Raw genomic sequence first — 24,123 nt, forward strand, 5'->3', positions numbered from 1 at the left:
TCTTTTTCTGCTGTGAGAAATCAGCCCACAGTTTCAATAAACCAGAATAAATCAGAATGTGTTTTGAGTTTTTAAGTAAAACAGAGACATGGAGAAGTACTGGTGGGTACTTGGCTGTAATGCATTTCCAGCCAGGAAGTTCAGTTAGTGCAAGCCAACTGAATGCATTTTGAAAAAGAAGCAACAGTCATCATTATCACAGAAAAAAAATGCAGTGCGATGTTAACTTTAAAAAAAGAAAGAAAAGGATCAGGATCTTTTTATCTGTGTAAATATTGCCATTGTGTTTCTTGTCACTGCTCTCGAGGCATCAAGTAGCACCAATCCTAGAGGCCACACTTCAGCATGATCTATGTATAATCACAGACAGACAGGTGTTAATTTATAATAAATCCCTGTCCTTACAGTTTCTCTACCTTTAATTTAAACCTCAACACATTCACTTAAAGCTGGCTGATGTTTCCCACTGTCAGGAATGACAAAATGTTATCTCCTTCCCCCAGATGGAGTCTTTAATACTGAAGTGTCTTCCAGCATATGGCCAGGGCCGACAGACTGGGCTGGATTATGGAGATGGGAAAAAAAGAACGTACATGCAGCAGAATTTGGACTTTTAATTATGTTTTTTTTAAATACTTTAGAGACAAAATACTATTGCATGTTTTGGCTCATTTTTCGTAGAACAGGATGGATGTTCCACCTATCCGAGCAAACCAAAACATTATTGTTTGTTGCTACAAAAGTTTCCGAGATGCCATTAAGTTTATGTTCTTACAATCTCAAAATCATCTTGTCGAAGAGTATCTCATCGCAATGATCAGCGTCAATCCGATAACGATAATTATAGTGATATAACTTTTCTCAGTATAGATAATAAAATAGATTTTTTGATAAAAATCTTATATAATTACACCTCCAACCACTGGAAAGGGAGGGGCCCTTATGAGCCTTAAATGCTAGTTGCCACCATAGACTGTATAAAATATGGATGTAGTATCCGTGACGTCACCCATCTGTTCCTGAGCGCTGTTTTGAAGCAAATCGATGGAGGCAGCCATATTGGAAATGCAGAACTCAACCAGCTATAGTGTGACGTAAAGGGGAGGAGTTTGAGCCTCCTAGCCAACAGCTATGTGTTCCCGACCGGGGGTCATGTCAGTCATGTCCTTTTTGGGCAAAAACTCGTAATATTAATATCTTAACCGTCACGTTAGAAAAAAAATTCACCCCCCGTACAGTGAGTGCCAATAGAGAAATTAGCTCCGTAGAGCCAAGACGTTTTTTGAACCAGGCTGTAAACATGTTTATTAATGCTGCAAAGATCATCTTTTTTGAATTGGTGTCTATGTGGTTTCCGGTGTTTCTGCAGCCAGCCTCTAGCGGATTCTTGGTGAATTGCAGTTTATAACACTTCTGCATGGGCTTCATAGTTTGAGACCAGAGGTTGCCGTTTGGTTGGCACCCGACATTAGACAGAAGAAGAAGACGGCATTGAGCAACCAATCATGTTGGGTAAGAGGTAGGCGGGGCTTAAAGACGTTCAGAGTGGAATTTAAACACAGCTGAAAGAAGTGCGACATGGAGGAAAACCATAGACTGTATAAAATATGGACGCAGGATCCGTGATGTCACCTATCTGTTCCTGAAGCGCTGTTTGAGGCAAATCGTGGGCGGCAGCTATCCAGACTACACTCGTCTTTTGTACCAGGCTGTAAAGATGTTTATTTCTGCTGCAAAGATCATCTTTTTCCCATTCATGTGTATGTGACTTCAGGTACTTCAGAGCCAACCTCAAGCAGCTCCTCGATGAACTGCAGCTTTTAGCACTTTTGCATTGGACTCATATTTTTAGACTAGAGGTTGCCGCTTGAAGAAAACACAAAACCTACCAGCTCAAAGCAGAGTCGTTACTCGAACCCTTTTAAGTCAATACACATCGTTAATTATACTTTCAGGATGTGGGTAAAGGAAGAGCATAAAGACAACTTCTTCTGTGCATTTTTACATGTTAAATGTCCACCACGATAGTAGGACAACTGAACACCGAATAACCATGATGCATTCACTGTACAGTGGGAAAAAAAATCACTCTGCCCTTAACCCTTAGTAATCTTAAAGGGGACTGCAAAACTCAATGATAATGATTTGATATTTATTGTGATAATTATCGATATAGACTGCTATGAAATATTCTATAATGATAACATCACTTTCAATATCGCCCAGCTCTACTTGTGTGTTACAGAAAATAATGTTACTACTCGAAAAACAACAATGTGGCTCTTTTCTAAATTCTTCTTCCTCCACAGGTATCATTTTACAGCATGGTTAAATAACAAGACGCTGGAATGTTTTTTATCTAGTGACAGCAGGAAATAAAGAATATTGTGGAGGAGGACACTTTGTTGTGGCTAAAACCATGAGTAAGCATCCAGGTTCATGATAGAAATGAGCCAGGGACATCAGATCAAGCCAAGGACGAAGAATGGTGCAGTAAGAGAAGAGAGAAAAGAACAGGGTGTTCAGAAAACATACTTTTTTAATATATTAACAAATAGTTAAGGCACTGATGAGTTGAAACTAAAGAGATGGTTAATGATAGATATGACTATTGAGCAAAAATCAGACTATGATAAGCAGAGGGAGTATAACGCTTGGGGAAAACTTTGTAAGGACAGTTCATACAGTTTTTATCTGGAGGGAGGGAATGAACTCCAACCAAGGGCAACAGCAATTGTGGGCATCTGTCATCGGCCATCTGGGAGAGGCCCGAGGCTGCTGTGGGGACCAAAGCAAATGTGACCTATGCATGAGTGAAAGCAGAGTACTGAAAAAACTGTAAGGACTTTAGAACACGGGCAAACTGCAAGAAAATAAGCAAATAAGGAAGTAAGGACAGGACCTTGGTTATTGTATATTAAATGAAAGGACTCTCTTTTGACTGTCATTTCTGTATTCATAGTATGAAGCTGGGAACAGGCAGCTTAGCTTGGTGAAGGACTGAGGGAAACAGCTAGCCTGGCGTTTTTAAAATATAACAATGCACCTCTATAGCAGGGGTTCCCAAACTTTTCACTCTGCAAACCCAAAAATATAGGTCCCAAAGACCCGTGATCCCCACTGTCCCTCGAAGTGATTAAATGTTGCTTCATACTTCATTAAGGTGGTCTATGTGGCTGTGTTTCCTGTGCTGCTGAGAATTAACCTACAGCTACTGATGCTTTTGTGAATTTACTGTAACCAACCCTAACTCTGACCCTAACCTTAGGAGTCATCTGGCAACAAAGAAAGGCAGAAAACTAATGAAAAGAAAAAACAGTATTTGCAAGCTTTAAGTTCAAATGTAACTACTATTTTTGTTGATATTTTTACAATAATTGGTAAAATATGTAATTTTAGATTACTTAAATAAAATTTTAAAAAAAGGTTGTGGAAGACATTTGCGACCCCTCACTAGTGTCTTACGACCCCCCCAAGGGGTCCCGACCATAGATTGTTAAAAAAAATGGATGTCCGATCGCTCGGCTGGAAGTGAGGCTTCCACAAAAGCTTCTCCCCCTAGTGGCTGGCTGCAGTATAGGTCAAAAACGAGGTCTCCCCCATTCATTTGAATGGGGCTGCGGTCAAACTTTAAAAAAGAATTACATGTCGTACGAATATGTTATTATTTGACTGTTTTGTGTTCAAGGCCCCTTTTTTCTGAAAAGTTTCTTTTTCGTTAGTTCTTAGAGATTAAAAAACTGGGTTTTACTTCCGGATTCACTTTGATTGACAGCTGCCGTAGAGAGAAACTCCATAGGATCTCGGGACGGTACGCTGTAGGGTGGAGCTTGTTTATTTGGCAACACAGAAATTAACGTGGCAACTCAGAAATTCTCTACAGCGCAGACTCTGGCTGCAAAATGGCTGCGAATTCGAACAGGGTTTTTTGGCGTGAAAACCATACAACGTGAAAAGGCGGAGCAACGCTGTCCTTTTTTTTTTTCAGTCTATGATCCCGACCCCCACTTTGGGAACTCCTGCTTTAAAGCTCCAAAATAAAGACTAGAAACTGGAGTAGAGACTTCAGGTTTCCATTTTATAAGGGGATAATATGTTGAAGTAGTTTTTAGGCAGAATCAGTAAGTTCCTGGGGCTCAACTAACTGGGGTCAGGTCTAGGGTTGTTTCTAGGAAAGTTTCTGGTAAATTTCCATGGGAAGTTAAGCTGGGGAATTTTGGAAATATTCCATATTGGAAACTTTCCATGGGAATTATGGGAATTTATGGGAATTAACTGGGAATTTAGTGAGAGTAATGGACAGGTATCATATCCAAGCATAAGTATTTGTTTTGTTATAAGCAGACATCCATCCAAAATAGAAATCATCTGTGCATGTGATGGAGGAATGCAGTGTGTGTAGGGGTGGTCTCAATAGCCCTGCAGTAAGCAGTGTGCTATGTGCATGTGATTGAGGAATAGCATAGATAATCAACTGTACTTGCATGAAATCTGGTTGTTTTAGTCAGGATTATGCTAAAATATATTTTCCCCAACTATATTTAAGTTCCCTATTAAGAGCCAACCTTCAACTTAGTAAATTTCTGGTTTATTCCCATGAAAATTCCCTGAATTTTACAACCCTAGTCAGGTCCCATCTAAGAAATAGTCTGAAAATATGTTTTTTTAATTAATAGACGCGGCCTGTGAAGCTGAATGAATCCCTTAGATGTCAAGCTTTTGACTTAACATTGGCTTGTGACATCTAGTTAAACTATTCAAATGTGCAATAACAGACACATTGTGTTAAAGGACATAAAAGGACAAACAAGACGAGAAGAGAAGGGAAGTGATAACAAGGCACAGTGGTTCCATCCTGAAATAACAAGAAATGTCAGAGCTCAGACCGTAAGTCATTTGTTGCTGAATAAATGACTTTTTGATAACTACACAGAACAAATCACCTCTGTGAGCTTCTGTCACTGTTCTTTTTCCAAATTATAAACATGTCAGCGTTAGCTCCAACTGGCTAAAAATGGCTAATTTCAGAAATCTTCCAGCAAGAGTGACGGGCATAAAAATACGGAGGAGAGCTGATTATGATGAAACGGATGAGTTACGACGACGACTGTGCCGCTCTGTGGGCTGCTGAAGAGAATCTGCCGGCGGTAATCCTCCTCCTTCATCTCCTTCTACGCTCAAAATAAGACTTAACCCAAATTCCTTCAACAAAGGGGGATTTATTGTAAGTGTTAGCACTGCAAGTCATGTACTAAATAATGTGTGCAATTCTACAGTATGCTGAAAATGAGGGCACATTTCCCATGCTTCCTATTGTATACTCACATCAACACACAGGCTGTTTAGAGGATTCAGCAGGCGCTAAATAAGATGTTAAAGTTAAAATCTAAATCCTGTTAAGGAAAACTTTTCTCAACCGTCATCATCTGGAACCTGATGGAGATTAATTCTCCATCATATTTGGCTGACTGGCTCAGCAGTGCTGCCAAGAAGAGTATTTTCATATCTCCTGTTTAACTCAGGATGAAGATGACTCACTGAAAAAAATGTAACCAAAATTTAAAATGTTTTTAAAAACACAAATTATGAGGGACATGCTTTACTATGTAAGAGAAACTGCCCACTTAATATTGCAGGGTAATTAGAATCATATCATGCAGCTTCCATATGAGAGGACAGCAGATGTCCAGAGTTACAAGAAACCATGGTGTAAAATAAGAGTTCTGTGAAATGATGAACTTAAGAATAGTAAAAGATTCAATATTTGTTTAATACAGCATGATCAGTCACATGTAGATTGTAAACAAAACAGTAAATATATTTATCAGTGCAGGGTTTCAATGTGTTGAATGGTTTATACATTGAGTTGTGGTTTTTGCGCGAAGAACAGATGTATGGGTTTAAAAACAGCTGTACACAAAACGGATGGATTTTAGACGTCAAAACCGTGAGAAACCGTAGACGGAGATTTGACAATTTGAATGAGTATTTCAGTATTTAAAGCTCCTCTGAGACCTGTTTGGTTTGTGTTGATTTTTGGTGCCCCTTTGGACAAAGCAGTTCCCCTGAACCCCTTCACTGATCTTGTCTTGTACATGCACAAACTGCGTTTTCTTCAGAAGAACCTTATAATGATTTTCTTTGCATCAGTCAATCAAACCACTCACTTTGAATCCTGAAAAATCCTCACAGGAGCTTTAACTCAGGACTTCCACCAGATCCGTCTCCGATCCGCTGCGGTCCGGCTATGTGCGCTCTTGTCCGTCAACACCCACCGGTTGTGTTTTCGGAATGCAGCACGGAGCAGGACCGTAGGACAGCTGGAGTCATGTGACCGAGGTTTTCCCACGGCAGTCACTGAATCAAGGATTCTTCTCCTCCTCTCCTCATCCATGTTGCCTTTATCAGCCCCTGAAAACCTCTGACCTGTTGACACCAGGCCTGCCTCCACTCTAAATGACATTTTTTTTGTCATGGTTAAGTTAAAAACGATCTAACGATAACATGGAGTGTTTTATTCTGAAAATTAACCAGGTTTTTAATTTTCCTTTGGTGCCTGACTTCCTGTCCCGCTCCATCTGCTCTGTGCTGAATTGATACAGTATGTCGTGCTCCGGCGTCCGGCAAAAATAGAAGTCTTGCATATGTGATTTGTGCGTTCTGCCCTGCCGGATCAGAGCAGCCGGAACCCAATGGAGCGGATCCAGTGGGAGTTAACACATTGACTAGAATAGAAACCCATCAGATCCGGTGCCCTGAAGGATCGGAGACAGACCAGACGCGGATCTGGTGGAATTTGGCCTTTAGTCTGGTGATCAAAAAGCACAACATAGAGGCTCTAAAAAAACCTGACTTTTCAGTTACATGAAGAAAAGCATGGCGCAAATCTTTACATTTCAGAAGCTAGAATGAGCAAGTGTTTGGTGCTTTTGCTTGAAAATTGACTACACTATAAGTGTTACTCACCCTGTCAGGATTGTAATTCACATAACCACCTGCTCACTATACATGATGCCTTATTTGTAGTTTACATGCCGTTTGTCTTTAGTTGAAGCACTTCCTACTCAAAGACTGTACAAGTAATGGACGTAGTATCCTCCGTGACGTCACCCATCTGTTTCTGAAGAGCTGTTTTGAAGCCAATCGTCGGAGGGAGCAATATTGGATATGCTGAAGTCAACCTAACTGCAGTCGAGCTAGTGTGAGGTAAAGAGGCGGGCTTTGAGCCTCTTAAGAGCTACAGTGTTCTTAATATATATATAAAAAATTCACCCCCCGTACAGTGTGCCGATCGAGAAATGCACTCATTTATTGTACCTGGCTGTAAACATGTTTATTTCTGCTGTAGAGATCGGCTTTTTTGCATCTGTGTGCATTCATTCAGATTTTCATGTTCCACACCAGATTCTTAAGCACCAACCCACTGATCTGATCCCACTTATACATTTGCGGGGAGAAGTAAGAGCAGAGCAGGGCTATACCACTGCCTGTCAGGTTGTTTGAAACTGACCAAAACTGCTATCCCAACACTCATGACATCTCAATCACGTCAAAGACACGTGACCCACATCTCAGTCTATCTTCCCACACAAGTGCATTTTTCGCTTTGGCACCAAGTGACACTCTCGCCATTTGTCAAACTTTAACAAAATGCTAATATGTTGAAGTGAGCTTCTCGTGTGCCATGCAGAAAGTCCTTCCATGTGGAGGGCAAACGTATGCTTTCCATGTGGAGTGATGGCAGGATGTGGGAGGAGGGAAACATGGAGGCGAGGATGACTAATGAGGATGACTAAGAGATGTGTTCAGGGTGGGTTTCCGTGTCATTTGTCTGGCCTGTGTCTAGCTGCTCAGATGATATATATATATATTGTATAGAAGGAGCCCTGTATATCTTGATATAGACAGAATCCAGTGTACTGTAGCTTGCAGAATATCTCCTCTTTCATAACAGGTGCTAGATCTTTTTTCTTTTGGAGTAACAGAAATAAAATGTAGTATATATAAAGCTATTACATCCAATGTGTAATATTAGAATATTATTAAACAGTTATTCAGAGACAGAAGCCACCTTATTAACTTGAAGAGTCCCGGGGTGATACTGAGGATCTTTATCAGGGCTGATCCAGGAATATCTTAATGTAAGGTTTCAGCTGAAACAAAGACGATCAAATGCTGATTCTGTCTGTATTTTACTCTGCTGGTGGGTCAAAACCAGCTGGCTAATGTTAATGCACTGTCTTCTAAATGATAACCAGGCTCAACAGTACTACATCGATTATAAATATGTGATTAGAAATTCATGTTTGAACGTAAAAACATATGTAAGGTAACCCAAGGCTGCCGCATGAGAGTCAGTCGAGAAGAGCCCAATAAGTCAACTTGCAGTTTTCTTTAGTTCCATCATTGTAAACAGATCAGTGAAGGAGCAAAGGCATGACATGTTGTAAACTTTAAAGCACAATCTTATAAGATCAAAAACAAACAAATCAGGTGATTAAACAGACACAAATCCTTTATAAAGCAGTTTCAGGTTGAAAATCTGTGTCTAAGAAGCATTTTTTGTGAGTGGCAGGAAGAGGAAGTGGAGCTGCAGTGCACTTAAGCTGACTTAAATTCTTCATCTGTTTAAAGAGAGGGTATTAAGCTCTCTCATACTTCCAACATTGTTACTTGTATATCTGTATGACTGTTTGAAGTCCATACTTAATGTGTGCAAATTTTCAAATCGCTAAGTGTGCATATGTTGTAGTAATCCCTGAATTTGTGTGAAAACTGCTCATAAAGGTCTGTTCTAAAATGACCACAAGATCTTCACGAAATCTTCACGAGACTTGCTGAAGGATCTCATCTCATCTGTGCTGCGAGCACAGCGGAACCAGGCCTCCGGAGGGCTAGCCAATCAGAGGTAAGGGGGTTTGTGGAGCGGGGGGGGCCTTACTGAGACAGCAGCTAAGTCGAAGTGATACAGACAAGAGGCTAAAATGAGGATTTTCTAGAAAGACACAAGTAAAACGTTAAAACAGAGGCACCAGACAGACAATATGAAGCCTGAAAAAAAAAGCATAATGGCCCGACTTTGAATTATGCTGTTAAAAATACTTGGTGAAATGTGACTTCTAAGTGGCGCTTAAAAGAAAAGAAAAAGTAACTAGTAGTTAAATGTTTATATTGTAAAGACCAATCAAAATCCAACATCTGAATGCTGAGTTGGATAGAGCCCTGTGAATATTAGCTTTAAGATGCTAGGTTGCTAATTTTAAACAGCAGTTTACTTCTTAGTACAATAATTTTTGAGTAACTTGATAAAGACAATAACTTGGTGATGTTCTCCCTCAGCAAATGTGGTGAATGCTTACACGTAGACAGTTTGAGGGAACTCTTTAAAACTATCGGTAGTGGCCTAGCCTTCTAAGCGCGCCCCTTATACAGAGGCTATTGCCCTCGTCGCAGAGGTCACAGGTTTCCAGACTGTCTTCCCCCCTCTCTCTGCTCCCCATATTTCCTGTCTCTCTTCAGAGGTCCTGTCCATTACTTAAAAAAAAAAAAAAACTACCAGTGGACTGGGGTGGCCTAGCGGCCACTCCCAAAAAAATATGACTCCATAAGGCATCACTCCAGTTTTGTAAGAGTATCTAAATAGGGATTTAAAGATAAGAAGTCCAAGAGTTATGGTGGTCAGAAGCTTGATGTGTCGGACACTCGAGTAATTCAAGTATCTGCAGAAACAGAGAAATAACTCTTGTGATGTGGCAGTAAACATTCAGAATGCTCATGATATTACAGAAAGTAATGTGCTATTAGGTTAGTTATTAACTACCAGCATCAGTAACTATCAAGCCAGTCTTTAAAAAACATTACTTTTTACTAAAGTGAGAGTTACTGATGTGTATAATCACATAGTGGGAAATCCAAAGGTGTTTTATTTCTGGAACAATCATCCAAACACTGACTAATGTCTGCAGATAACATCACTGAGCCTCCTCGCTCCCCCCCCCCCCCCCCCCCCCCCCATCATCCATCCTCACAGTTCTTATCTGTGCTGACTTGTATTGGAAACCTGACATGCCAAATTGAATAGACTTTTAATTAGGCGTGCTCCCAAGGTAAAAAGGGTTTAATTGGCTGAATTACCTCCCTGGTTCATTAAGGTGGTGGAGCAGGGAGAAGAATCTAGATAGCTTTTTATACAAATAAACCCAGTGTGACAGTCAGTGCAGTTAGTCTAAATGAAACTCCTATCATCAAACTGTTAATTAAACCCATTGGCAGAATCACCACAGCACTATGGATGGATGAGTCATGGGGGATCAAGCTTTATGGTGCTTTAATTACAGCTCCTATTGCTCATTTTGTTTACATTCGTTCCTTCAGTTTGAACTCAAATCAAACCCAAATAGTAACGTCTGTTGTGCTTTGTCGTATTTGTGAAGAGCTGTGATTTCACTGAGAGGTCTCCCTCTCTCTCTCTCTCTCCCTCCCTCCCTCCCTCCCTCTCTCTCCCTCTCTCTCTCCCTCTCTCTCTCTCTCCCTCCCTCCCTCCCTCTCTCTCTCTCTCTCTCCCTCCCTCCCTCTCTCTCCCCCTCTCTCTCTCTCTCTCCCTCTCTCTCTCTCTCTCTCTCTCTCTCTCTCTCTCTCTCCCTCTCCCTCTCCCTCCCTCTCCCTCCCTCTCCCTCTCCCTCCCTCTCCCTCTCTCTCTCTCTCTCTCTCTCTCTCTCGGTTCAATATTACTGTCACTCAAAATTAGGTATGGCTACATGATTTTCAAATGCTCCAATATTTGTTCACCTTTTAAAAATTGAAGACTTAATGCGAATATTTTCTCATTTTGAAAGTAAAATTTTGCACGCACACATGCACACATGCACACGCACACAGACACACACAATCGTTAGCTAGCTGCTCATCCTCCATTTGAATAAGCTACTTATAAGCAGGACATTTTTTATTACTCCTGCGTCTTTCTCGTCTTTTTCTTTTCGTTTCTTTCTCTACTCCTTTTTAACTTTAATTACACATGATTGGTTCGCTAGGCTGTCACTGAGCATAGTTATGCATCAGCAACGCCCTCTTTTACTCTAACACACATTCACACATCTTAATTGATAGTGGGTCAGGTAAAATGAATTACATTTTTAATACGGACTTTTCATGAGAAACATAGTGATTACGACCTATAAAGTGTATTGAAGTTTGCTAATTAGTCATCACTTTTTTTAGCCATCTGATAGGATGGAAATGCACCTTTCTTTCTCAGGGGCACGTGCCCATATTGCCCATATGGAAGATCCGGGGCTGTCTCTAATATAAGAAGCATGTGATGAATTTTAAAGCGACAGTTCCTCCAAACATCGGAACAAAAACAAAATATTCAGAAGCTTTATTCAAGTGATATTTCTGCATTTTGAGTCTGAAGCTCTGAACAGTGTTCATCTGTCCCGAGTTAAACGCTCCACTGGAGATAGAGCAGCAGTCGACATGAAACATTTTCTTTACTGATCAGAAACAAAACGGTAAATCATGATGAACTTATAGAATTTTTTTTAAGCTGTGACATGGAGTCATTTTATCTGCATGACCGATGATCCTGACTTTCAGGGGGTCATAACAGTCCAGAGGCTTCACCATCAGCTCCCGGTGATTCAGTCACGACAGAAACAGACGGCAGCACACAAGCAGCAGAGCCAGGCTGTAATGACTCCTTCAATTAACGACCGTTTAATTTAGCCCGCTTCACTGCCCCTTTGTGTTCAGCAGTAATAGCCATTAGAGAGAATATAACGCTCCATTTAATGAGGGAACAAAGAGCAAAATTATTTCAGAATAAGAAGCCGCATGAAGGATCAGGTCTGAGGCAAAGCTGTATGATTCGGGGGGAACAGAGGAGAGCAGGAATGGTTTCAAAATGGCCAAAATGGTGATCTTTGCTTTGGGCTACACTGTGTGATGTGCTGTTTTATTGTCGAGCTTTCCCTTTTGACTGTTTTCTCACTGTATCTGGAGGAAATAAGAAGAAGAAGAATTTCATTACATTTTTATAAGATAAAAAATCTGTATCTGATTCAGTTTTTAGTAAGATGGTTATAACTGTTAGAAACATACTAAAGCTAAGGTGGGCTGGGAATACTCAGAAGAGAAATTACATTTTTCTTCCCTTCATTCCTGAACATAAATCTAGGACAATAATTCTTCTATGTTTTCTTTGTGTTGATGGACAAAAAAATGATTGGTGCCCCCCTTGAGATTGCACTGTTTTATATTTATGCACCAGTTATCTTGTAATTCAACTTCAACAAAGACAAGCAGGGGAACATTTTGAAAAGTGACTGTAGTCAAAGTGTTGCTCACCATGTCAGGATTGTAATTCACATAACCAAGTGCTGACTATACATGATGCCTTATTTGTAGTTTGCATGCCAATTATGAGAGGAAAAGTTTAAGCACTTCCTATAACATGATTTCATTGAATGAAGTATAATAGTGAAAATAAGCTGTTTTCATATGTTTGTTCCACTGTCTTGCCTTAGATGTTAATGTTTCACAAACCAGATTCTCAGTTGGACAAATCTTAGTGTCAACTATCAACTATCAACTGGAGGACTCACAAATGCACACTTCAGAGAAACAAAGTTCAGGCTACTCTAGTTGGGTGCTGAATAGGGGTGTAAAGATTCATCTACTACATCGATGTATCGATTTATATTCCTATGATCCGACTACATCGATCTGTGCTCTGCAAGTTGGTCTTCCGGACGACATGCCGAGAACAGAGTTTTAAAAGGTAATAAATCGATTGTATCGATACTAGGAAATAACCAAGTGGCAACCTCCGGTCTAAAAATATGAGTCCAATGCAAAAGTGCTAAAAGCTGCAGTTCATCGAGGATCCGCTTGGGGCTGGCTCCAGAAGTACCGGAAGTCACATACACATGAATGGGAAAAGCTGATCTTTACAGCAGAAATAAACATGTTTACAGCCTGGTACAAAAGAGGAGTGTAGTCTGGATAGCTCATTTCTCGATCGGCACACACTGTGAGGGGGGTGAATGTTTTTCTAACGCAGCAATTTCAAAGATATTGAGATTGAGTCTTCCAATGAGAGGCACAGCTGACTTGATTGACAGGCGAGAACACTGTAGCTGTTGGCTAGGAGGCTCAAAGCTCGCCTCTTTAAATCACAATCACTCAACAGCAGCAATATGGCTCCTGCCACCGATTGGCTTCAAAACAGCGCTTCAGAAACAGATGGGTGACATCATGGATGCTATGTCCATATTTTATACAGTGTATGGAAATAACATTGGATTTAAGCTCGGCAGACTTTGTATGGATGTGGTTTTTTTTGCACTTTTAATTATAAAGACGTTAAACGTTACTGAATTCAGGCTGCATGTCTGTGACGTCATCGCCACGCGCCAGCAGACAACAAATAAAGCATGGCGGATGACAGAGGAGAAGCCGGCGAGCGAGAAATGATCAAGCCACCATTATCAAGTCCAGCCTGTGGAAACACTTTAGCTTTTTGCAAAAACAGAGATGTTCTAGATAAGTCGCTCGCTGTTTGTAGGATATGTAAAGGTCAAGTAAAGTAGCCACAACAACATGACAAATCTATCCAACCACCTACTAAGACGCCATGGGATTTCACACAACGCCGGCAAGGTAACATCAGCTCTGCAGAAGCCTCAGGCCTCACCAGCATGTTTAGTTGAAAAACATCACGGCAACAACAGGAATCTAGGACTGTCCAGTATCATGGTAATTATTTCACAGTCACACTAGTTGAATTTTTGGCTGAAAAGTTACTGAATCGATTTCAAGTCATTAAATCATTCCGGATCGGATCGTTCTAAAAGAACCAATATCGTCCTTTAATCATATCGGCAACCACAAATCGCGATACGAATCAAATCAGTGTTAAAGAATCGTTACACCCCTGGTGCTGAATAATAAGTCAGTTTCACTGAATCAAAACAGCACTACCAGTTTGAATGACACCAACATCACAGCTTAGCTAACTGCCAGCTATTTCTTGTAATACTTCAGTGGAGAAAGAGTGAAAAATAATGCTACTTTATCTGTTCATTGAGTCAGGAATCAAGAAGCCATTATCTGAATCAAATCAGTCTATGAGATTCACAAACACTCCAATCACTAAAAAGCTAACAATCAAGTTTGTTGGTTTTTTCCACATGCAAGGTTTCATTCTGAAGCCACACATGTGTGGGCTTTTTTAGTCCCACACACAGACACACTATCCCACTGCCACCTGCTGAGCTGAATCTCTACCTGCGATACAGCCGCAGGAGATTGGAGAGGGAATGGACCGTACAGAAATTCTGCCTCCCACACAGCCCTCAAGGTGTGTGTTCATCCCCTGATTCATATGACGGGTGCATACTTTCATCACTGCTGCTGGGCCACCTACTTTTTGCAGACATCAAAAGAGACATGGTGTTGAGAAGTGATATCAAAAATACTAAATTCGGGTGCCTTACTGCAAACTTCTTAGAAAATACTCTGACAGCAGCACATGGCTACGAAGTGACTTTGAGATTTCTCCTACATTTTTATGTAGATATTTCAAGACAAGATGTCAGGCAAACTCCTTTTTTCATACAAAAGAGCTTGTTGTATTTTCAATTTTTAACTCTTAAGACTCACTATTTCTTTCTGTGCATTTTTCCTAATAACCTGACTTATATGCTGTCTTATCTGCGGGTACATCAAGACGCCTTTCAGGAGCTGACAGAAGCCTCTTTCATGAAAGCACTGCACTCCAGAACATTACATGACATTGTCCGAGTCGGCTGAATGCAAACGGCCACATTTGTTCACACCAAGTTGAAGCGTTTTTTGTCCTGGCAGAAAAAAAGTCTGAGGTAATTGTCTGAAACATTTACCACAAGTGATTGGGCAAAGGGCTGACAATATTCATGTGAGTGTCTGATATATTCTCTTCACTGCTCGCCTCATTGGTCGGTATTTTGTTTGTTGTGTGTGGATTATGGAAACTTTCTTAAACATGTTGGGATGATAAAGAGCTGGGCGATATTAAAAAATAAATCATTATTTAATTCAAAATTAGCTTGTTTCTGGATTTAGTTCTCTGATAAGCTTCTTGAATCCATTATTTCTCACGGTGCTAACAGGAAGCAGGTCTTTTGTGTAAGATGAGATTTTTTGTGACGTTTTAGTTTGTATATTCCTATTTTTCTCATATTGAGATCATTTGAATAGTCAGATTTATTTACCCACATCCTGAAAGTATATTTGTGTATTAAGTTAATAGTTAATGCAGAGTCAACACAGTGTCAGACTAACGACTCTGCTTAGAGCTGGTCGGTTTTGTGTTTTGTTCAGTGTCTCTGTGTTGATATTCTGCTCCAAACGTATTTAAGCCCGCCTACCTCTTAACCTGCGACATGATTGGCGGTTCAATGTCATATTTTTCTTCTGTCTAATTTTGGGTGGCAAGATAGACTATATAAAATATGGACGTAGTATCCGTGACGTCACCCATCTGTTTCTGAAGCGCTGTTTTGAGGCCAACGGTCGGCAGAGGCCATATTGTTGCTGTCGAGCAATTATGACGTAAAGAGGCCAACAGCTACAGTGTTCCCGCCTGTCAATCAAGTCAGCTGTGCCTCTCATTGGAAGACTCGTAATCTCAATATCTTTGAAATTGCTGCCTTAGAAAAAAATTCACCCCCCTCACAGTGTGTGCCGATCGAGAAATGAGCTATCCAGACTACACTCATCTTTTGTACCAGGCTGTAAACATGTTTATTTCTGCTGTAAAGATCAGTTTTATTGAATTGGTGTGTATCTGGCTTCCGGTACTTTCAAAGCCAGCCTCAAGCGGATCCTTGATGAATTGCAGTTTTTAGCACTGCCGCATTGGACTCATATTTTCAGACCGGAGGTTGCCGCTTGGGTGTCAACTAGCATTTAAGACACATTAGCGCCCCCTTCCTTTCCAGTGGTTGGAGGAGGAATGCAGGTTTAAAAATACTGACTTTTTATCGAACATTTTTTACATTTATATTAAGAAAAATTATATCCTGATAATTATTGTTATAGAATTATCGCCCAGCCTTACTCATTGGTCAGTATTTTGTTTGTTGTGTTTTTATTATGGAAACTTTCTTAAACATTTTGTTGTGATGACAACAAAGAAACTCTCACCATAACAAAAGACTCATGCATGCCTTACCGAGACGCCTCTCCTACATGAACCATGCCCGATATTTTAAAGTGAGAGAATATGGCTGCTTTGAAGTACATGTGAAACAAATTCCTGAAAATACTGAGGCCTGAATATCCTAAAATTGTCTCAAAAAATTCAGGAATCAGCTGTATGCGCTCTGTAAACTGCTTGCAAATACATGCGAATATTGAATGTATAGACAGAGGGTCCTTCTCTTTTGTTTGCAGTATATCACAGCTCAGTATTGACCTGACTTGTGTTGTCACTGCATGTCTTCATCGATCTTTTGTGGGATATTTTTCAGCACCTTGACGGTGTGTTTTTGCACCCTCCTCTCCAGCTGACAGACCTGTCTTTAAGGAGGGGGGGATCAGCAGAGAGTCGGGGAGGTGTGTCTGCCCCGTCTCTGCTTCAAAGCAGCCAAATCAAGATGACAGTTATCAGTACAGATGCAGGTTTAAGCCTCTGCTGTATGAAGGAGAGAGTCGTCTGACTGGTAATGACACAGCCCCACAGCCATTACAGCTTTGATGGGAGTCTTAAGCAGAAATCCATTTCAGAGTGTCGGAGGTGAGGCGGGGTGGGAGGGGGAGGTTAGGGAGGAGAAACCTGATGTGGGTCTGTTGTGATAAGGTGTTGGTCGCACATTTACTGCTGGAGGCTTCCTCTGCGGGTGTCTGTGGGTTGTAATTTCGGTGCATTTCAAATCATTATCGATACGAGATAATGTCTATCTTTTTCTTTTGTTCTGCAAGAGCAGTCAAACAGAAGCAAGACGGAAGTGTTTAGCAAAAGGAATAATGTTTTCGCTGTTTCCATGCGACTATCTGGCATCTGCAGAGGAAGTGTGTGTCGACATCACAGACAAGGGGTACAACAATACACTCCCAAGCAGAAAATGGCCGCCAGGAGCTCTGTGGTGCATGAAAATAAAGCGCCCTGACTGTAAGAGTATCGATCACTTTTTCTATCAGCTATATATTCTCTTACCCACCGACACAATGACATTAGGTCTGTTCAATGGAGCTGAAACAATTACTTGTTAGGTCGGTTCCCCCTAATGGAAAAAAATGATAACTTGATTTTTTTTTATAATTTTATGGTTTAAGGGTCCTTAATATTTATACTTTTTAGATTCAGTACATCTTTGATGTTTAAATTAATTGTTTTTCTCATTTGGTGATTATTTTAAAAGTGAACGTTGGAAAGATAAGTAAGACAACAGTAATTTGATAAAACATGGATTTTCTACTATTTTAAATGCAGAATAAAACAACTCATATAATGACTGAAAGGACTAAAATGACCATGGTTCTTTTCATAAGTGTCTTTACCCTCTTGTTATGTTTGTTTCTCTGGAACAGCTATAATGTTCCTGGGTCAATTTGACCAATTTGGGCATATTCAATTATCTCAATACACTTTTTTTTTAATCCAATTTTTAACTCCATTACTAACCACTTAAATCAATATTTAGTCCATTGGTGTTCTTTAATTCTCACAGATCATGGTTCAATGAGGATAACTCACTCGTTTTTCATTAAAATTTATGTTAAAACTTTTTTTAATGTACATTGGAAAGCACTATATAATGTGTGTGTATGTGGTTTCTTGGGCTTTTGGAGCCAGTCTCAAGTGGACACTCAAGGAACTGCAAGTACTTCTGAATTAGCTTCATATTTCAACCTCGGAGGTTGCCACTTGACTTTACTTGGTTGCCACTCAGTCAAGGAATCCCCATTCGAACCCATTTCAATACAACAGATTAAACCGTGTTGACAGCCTGGTACAAACAATGGCTTTAGTTTTAATAACTAATTTCTTTATTTGAAAGCAAACTGTACAAGCAGGGATTATTTTATTACTTAACCATGATTATATTACGGCGAAGAGCTTTGCATAAATTCGTATAATTAGGGGCATGGCTGATTTCACGGTAAGTCAATGACAGTGACATACAGGCTGTGATCAAACCCATAAGAATGACTCCTCAGTGTGTGTGTTCACTATGTTTTCTGGAAGTAGCAGAAAGTGGTTGTAAAACTGAGGGGACTAGTTTTTCCTTGATACACACTTGAGTTAAATTAGGTCTAAGTTGGGTTTAGTTTAAATTAGCATTATTGTTTGATTATCAACCATATTAGTTACTGTACTATACATTTTAAAAGCTATGCTATTTTAACAGTCATCCTAATGTGAACGTATTGAGATCAAGCAGACTTTAGACTGGTTATATTATTCACTCCTTTTTTTTTTTTTTACAAATTCAGACTATCTTTTTCAACCAAACTTAACTTTTAAGTGTTCTCTGGTTGTTTTCTTTGCACAAGGCCACACTCATTGTGTGCTGCTGGATCTCGATTAATTCAAAGCTACTGACTTGTGACCTTCATGCAGTCTGTTTTCAGTAATTTTGTTTAATTTACAATGCAAGGGAAAAGGTCACATTTTAAAAATAAATCTGAGATTTCTGAGAATCTTGACAGCTTATTGATTCATAGTCTGATCACAACATCAATTTGGGGGTGATTTATTTATTTAATATACATACCACGGTCTTCAAAGACATGTTAGTAATCTAAATAAATGAAACTTGACCCCTTTTATATATTTTACTATAGAAGTAAACATAAAATAATGTTTCTCTGTGATTGATTACAGACAAGAAAACATGATCATGACATTTAATCATATTGTCATTTACTTGAGACAGTAAATTTCATGGTATCATTGTGTCGGTTTGATTACATACAGGCTAATCTCCTGCTTGAATAGGCTTATTAATCACAAGTGTAAACTCAACCACACACACACTGGGAGTGCCATTGCTTCATAGTATAATGGAATACCACTGGGATCTCACTCAAAACAAAGAAGGAACACAAATGTCACTACTCACTGGCCTTCTTTCCAACACTGACAATATCTTTTTTTCCATGACTTGAAGAAAAATCAAAGTCATGCTGATGACAAAAAAAAATTACATTCCTTGCCTGCCACTGAAGCATTTTTTTGTGTTTGGTTGTTCATTTCTTGGTGGACTTTATCAGCAGGAGCCATGAGTTCACTGACATTGAAGGGCGGGAGCTCAAGCTGCTCCCATCCCAATCTCGTTCCACATGATTATTCTCAATTTCACAGCTGATGGTTTTTACTGAGACAGACGGCGGCAGCCAAATGGCAAAAAAAAAAAGAAAAAGAAAAACGCTCAGAGGTAGAGAGGGGGTGTGGGGGGGCGTATGTGAGGGGGCCATAAGACGGGGTGGTCACTCAGCTTCTTCATCAGTGTTTGGGATAGGAATGATCTGTGAGTATGGTCGTGTGCCTGGTGCAGGAAGGTGAGAGGAGAAGGATGCTGTGAGATTTTTTTTTAATCAATATATCATTTTTATATGTATCAGTAAACCTTGAATGGTTGAACAAGGAAAAATACAATGTAAAAATACAGAACACGCATTGCCCAATTCAGTGGAGCTTCAATTTGCTTTGTGCTACAGAGATAGTCTAAAATTTCAAATTCTCAAGACATAAGGGAACATAATCGTTTTGCAGAGGCCTTTGAAAACTACAAATAGTTATCATTTATCATTTTGAGTTTAAATTAAATATAGAAATTAGCGATAGTGTTTCTAGACCATTTTGGGGGGTGCTGCAGCACCTCTAAATTGAATCTCAGCACCCCTAAATTTTGAGTGATTTTTTTTTTTTATTACTGTATGTCCTTTTTAACAAGCTAGAAAAGTTTCAAAACCATACAGTACTTGGTTGAAATGTAATATTTTAACAACAAAAATACAGCAGCTCCATGTTTTACATGTTGTGGAAAAAAGTCCAAAAAATAACTCCAATGTCAATTTTTGGTATATTTTGTATTCACTATAGGGGGCTGGTTTACTCCAGAAACATACTGTTTATGTATATGTTGAGGAGCTGCTGTATCAAAATGAGTTGTCTTTCCCCAGAAATTAGGGTTACCATATGTTTCTTTTATGATTCCAATCCATTACTCTTTTGCTGTGGCTCAGCATTTAAATAACCTTTATCAGATTTGATGGTTTAGTCACAGACTTTCACAACAAGTGTTATACTTTTCTTTCACAAATGTGGGAATGAAATTGCATTAAAATGTACAAAACAGTGAAATTTATCTTGCCCGGCTCAGCACCCCTAAACACTCGATCCTAGAATCGCCCCTGGAAATTAGGCTTCCCACTACATCTCACAAAATCTGTAAAAATAATCCCAAACATTTGTCCTGTGTAGACCTTATTTAAACTCAACCTCAAGCTTAATGTGTTGACTCCAGAGTTTCAATGATTAGTTGATTTAGTTCAAGTGTTAAAGCGCTATTTACAAAACAATCCAGAACCCTCACAGACAAAAATATGAACCTCAGAGCAGGACACAGGTAAGACAGGTAAGGTTCCCTTATTACTATGCAGCTCTCGTCGTCCAGTGCTCCCTGTAATTTTTTCCTTTTTGTCCACAAAGCATCAGGCAGCCTTGCACCACAATTTGTTCTCTGTGCTGGGACTTCTCCATATCACTCTAAAGTGATTTTTTCAACCTAACTTTGTCACTGAAACTGCTTCTCCATGATATCAAATGTTCCCCAAATGAACGTCTTAATTTTTAAATTCATAACAGGAAGCAGTAATCCTTTTCCTTTTATTTATGTGAGCCCTGTTTGCTTATTACAATTGTTGGCATGCTGTTTTCATTGATGTATCTACATACAGTAAGCCTATGTCTGTATAAATAGCCAGCTTTTTCCTTTCTTCAGGAAGCTGGTTCTGTTAATCTGAGTCCTCCTGCTACTTGGAGGGTCTGACCCAGCTTTGTAGCCACCTAAATGCCCGAAAGAATCACACAAGGTATGAAAAAAAAAAAATGCCCAACTCTCTGAGGCTCTCACAAGGGGGGGGGAGTGCTGGTGAAAATTACAGCATCACCCAGGAGAGTGAGCAGTAGGAGGCGCGGGATTTGATGAATCAAGGACCTTTTGTTCACAGTGAAAATGACTGCTCGCATGCAGTTGGAAAGAACATCTCTACATCTCTCCGGCGGCGGCGGTGCGGCGCTGCTTGGCAGGAAGGCTCGCGTTGGGCGTCATTTGGAGCCATTTAGGTTTGAGGCTGACGCAGAGGGGGGACGGAGAAAAGGAAGGTCATTTGGAGAGGATGCAGAAGAAGAAGATGATGAGGTGGACAGTGCTGGGTGTCTAAGTGGGGCTACTCGGAATTGAGTAGACGCTGAGTATGCCAATGCAACACTCACAGTAATGACAGTGTGAAAGACACATCTACACACACTGACTGATGTGATATAGTACAGGTAAAGTATACATGTGTGGGAAATCATTTGATTAATCTACCGACAGAATATTGAGCAGGATTTATAATCAATAACGTATCCAAGTCATTTTTTGTTTTTGTACTAAAACAAATTTTAAGTGACCTCAGTCTATGAATAACAATATTTCCCTTTATTAAAAGTCTGTAACAACTACCTTAATTAAAAGACCGGAAAGATTTTTATCCGGATTTGTTCACAAAGTCTGAAATGTTTTGTTAATTTACCTTTAGAGGCTATTTCAACAATTCAATTAAATGTAAAATGCCTCAGATGGCAAAAAATGTATTTGTATGATTTGATTTTCTAGCTCAATTTTAGTTAGAGTCTGTTGATTAGACACAACAAACTTCATTTTAGAAAATCATAATAGAATTTTTCTCTAGAACTTAAATTTCATGGATTAAAAAAAAATCAACACCGTGACCACAACAACTGCCGACACTGATCTCAGTGTCCTTTTTTTTTCTCCTTGAGAGGACCACACCATACGTTCATTTGTCAGATGCTATCATCCACAGCTATTTAAATTCTCCTTCATACAGCAGAGGTCAAACCGACAAGGCGTGTAGCAGACAGAACAACGGATTTGGACCAAACACAAAACAAACCACAAAGTAAGACAATAGAATTTAAAAAGGTTAAAAAACCACTCATATCCGCTACAGGGGGAACCTACACAAAGACTGGTTGATGCGGCAGAGAGCAAAGGGGAGAGCCCAATAATAGATGGGTGACACCACTGGGGTCCCATAAACAGGAGGAGAGCAAGCTGATAATACGCTGCATAGAAAATATAATATTAAGTATTTCTTGAAGACTTTTTCCTTCTGCTGCAACAGACATGCTATCTTTCAATAAATATATTGTGAGGGACTAAGAATATTCCGTGTGCCCTTAAAAAACTAACATGACCCCGCCTCAAAAATAAAAGACATCCTTATAGTGAATTATATGGCAGGATCATATTTGTCAAATGAATCCTGAGTCTTTTGTATGGCTCTTTACACTGTAAGTTGTATCATCCATCTCTGGCTCTCACCACTGAATACTTCAGGTGGCTGACACACTTTAAGTATCTGCAAGCACACACACACACACACACACTCACACAGTTCTGCAGTGTTAAAATGTGCATGCAACACACAGCAAACACACACACTGACTGAGACTTTTGTGGACTGAGCAATTTTTAGAACATTTTTGTCAACAAGCAATATATTGTGTTTTCAAACAAGAGGCAGAGCTTATATACCATGATAAAAAAAAACACAGCAATTTCAAATATCAACCACAAGAAAACATAAATAAATTGAAGAAGACAAAACATTATGGGTGCCTTCAAAGGCCAAAAGTGTTCCTTATGCATTTACAATGAGTTGGCTCAACAGTATAAGATTGTATCCACAATTACTTGCAAGAAAGTAGCCATATCAACCTTTTTCACTCAAGTGTGAAAACTAAGAGAACTCTGGAGTCACTGACTTTCATGCAGGATAAATAAAGCATATTAAAGTGACTTGTTAGTGTTCAAACCTGACTTAATGTTGCAGCCAAACTACCTGAATTATAACCTCAAGACAACATTAAAAAACTGCTCCCTATTTGTCGGACTAATGTTAAAACAAAACGTCTCAAAGCAGTTAAGGACACACACACGTTAGACTGTCTTCTCGTGTAGATATATAATGTTTTCGTACCTGTGTGAGACGACTTAGCGCGTGCTTCGTTGTCGCTGTCCATTTCCAGCTGTCACAGATTACCGCGCGAGCTCCACTGCAAGCCTTTTTTTTCACTCCCGCGAGCGAGTCCAGAAAAGATAAACCACGCGGGTAATGTGCACACACTACACTGTATGGGAAGCAAAATGTGCCAATATTAATCTACAACTCCCCTAAAATTGTAGCAAAATGACATTTTTATTCTGCTTTATTTTTAATTTTTTTACAACAGGTCATTGAGGAGTGCTGTCACTACAATAAATAAATAAATAAATAAATAAATAAATAAATAAATAAATAAGCTGTCCCTAGAAGCATACATACGGAAGAGAATAAGGGCCACTGAAAAAAAAAAAAGAAATTACGGTCAATTTTAAAAAATATATATTGTTATTATTCTGAGAATAAAGTCAGAATTCTGAGAAAAAAGTCAGAATTCTGAGATTAAAGTCAGAATTCTGTCTACTTTTAGTCTGAACTGAAATTAGTGGAAACAGGGATTTTATAAAGAATCTCACTTTGAAAATATTCCAAATCATCACTAATTTGCTAAATTTCCAATGGCTTTTATTCTGAAATGCCAAATCAGGTGTAGATGTAATTGGCAGCATCACATTTTGAGGTTTTCTCCTTTCAGTCTGAATCAAAACACATCAGTGGAAACTGAGATTTATTGTAATGCCAAACATATAATTACCAGGCACATTTTTATTTTTTCAGATGGCTTTTATTTTGAAAACCCACCAGAATTCTGACTTTAATCTCAGAATTCTGACTTTGTCAAAAAAAATTAAAAATAATTTTAATTTTTTTAATTTTAATTTTAATTTTAATTTTAAT

The 24,123-nt window shown here is 39.4% G+C and overlaps 1 protein-coding gene across 1 annotated transcript in view; it reads right to left on the bottom strand.

Annotated features, from left to right (window-relative positions):
- Window positions 1–23,355, bottom strand: part of LOC117829563 (zinc finger protein 385B-like) — a 102,973-nt gene extending 79,618 nt beyond the window's left edge. Inside the window, exon 1 of the mRNA XM_034707120.1 lies at window positions 23,263–23,355. Within this exon, the coding sequence (XP_034563011.1) occupies window positions 23,263–23,305 (43 nt within the window). The 5' untranslated portion in view covers window positions 23,306–23,355. The remainder of the gene's footprint in view (window positions 1–23,262) is intronic.
- Between the last annotated feature and the right edge of the window lie 768 nt (window positions 23,356–24,123).

This window comes from Notolabrus celidotus, chromosome 18, assembly GCF_009762535.1.
Source record: "Notolabrus celidotus isolate fNotCel1 chromosome 18, fNotCel1.pri, whole genome shotgun sequence".
Lineage (NCBI taxonomy): Eukaryota > Metazoa > Chordata > Actinopteri > Labriformes > Labridae > Notolabrus > Notolabrus celidotus.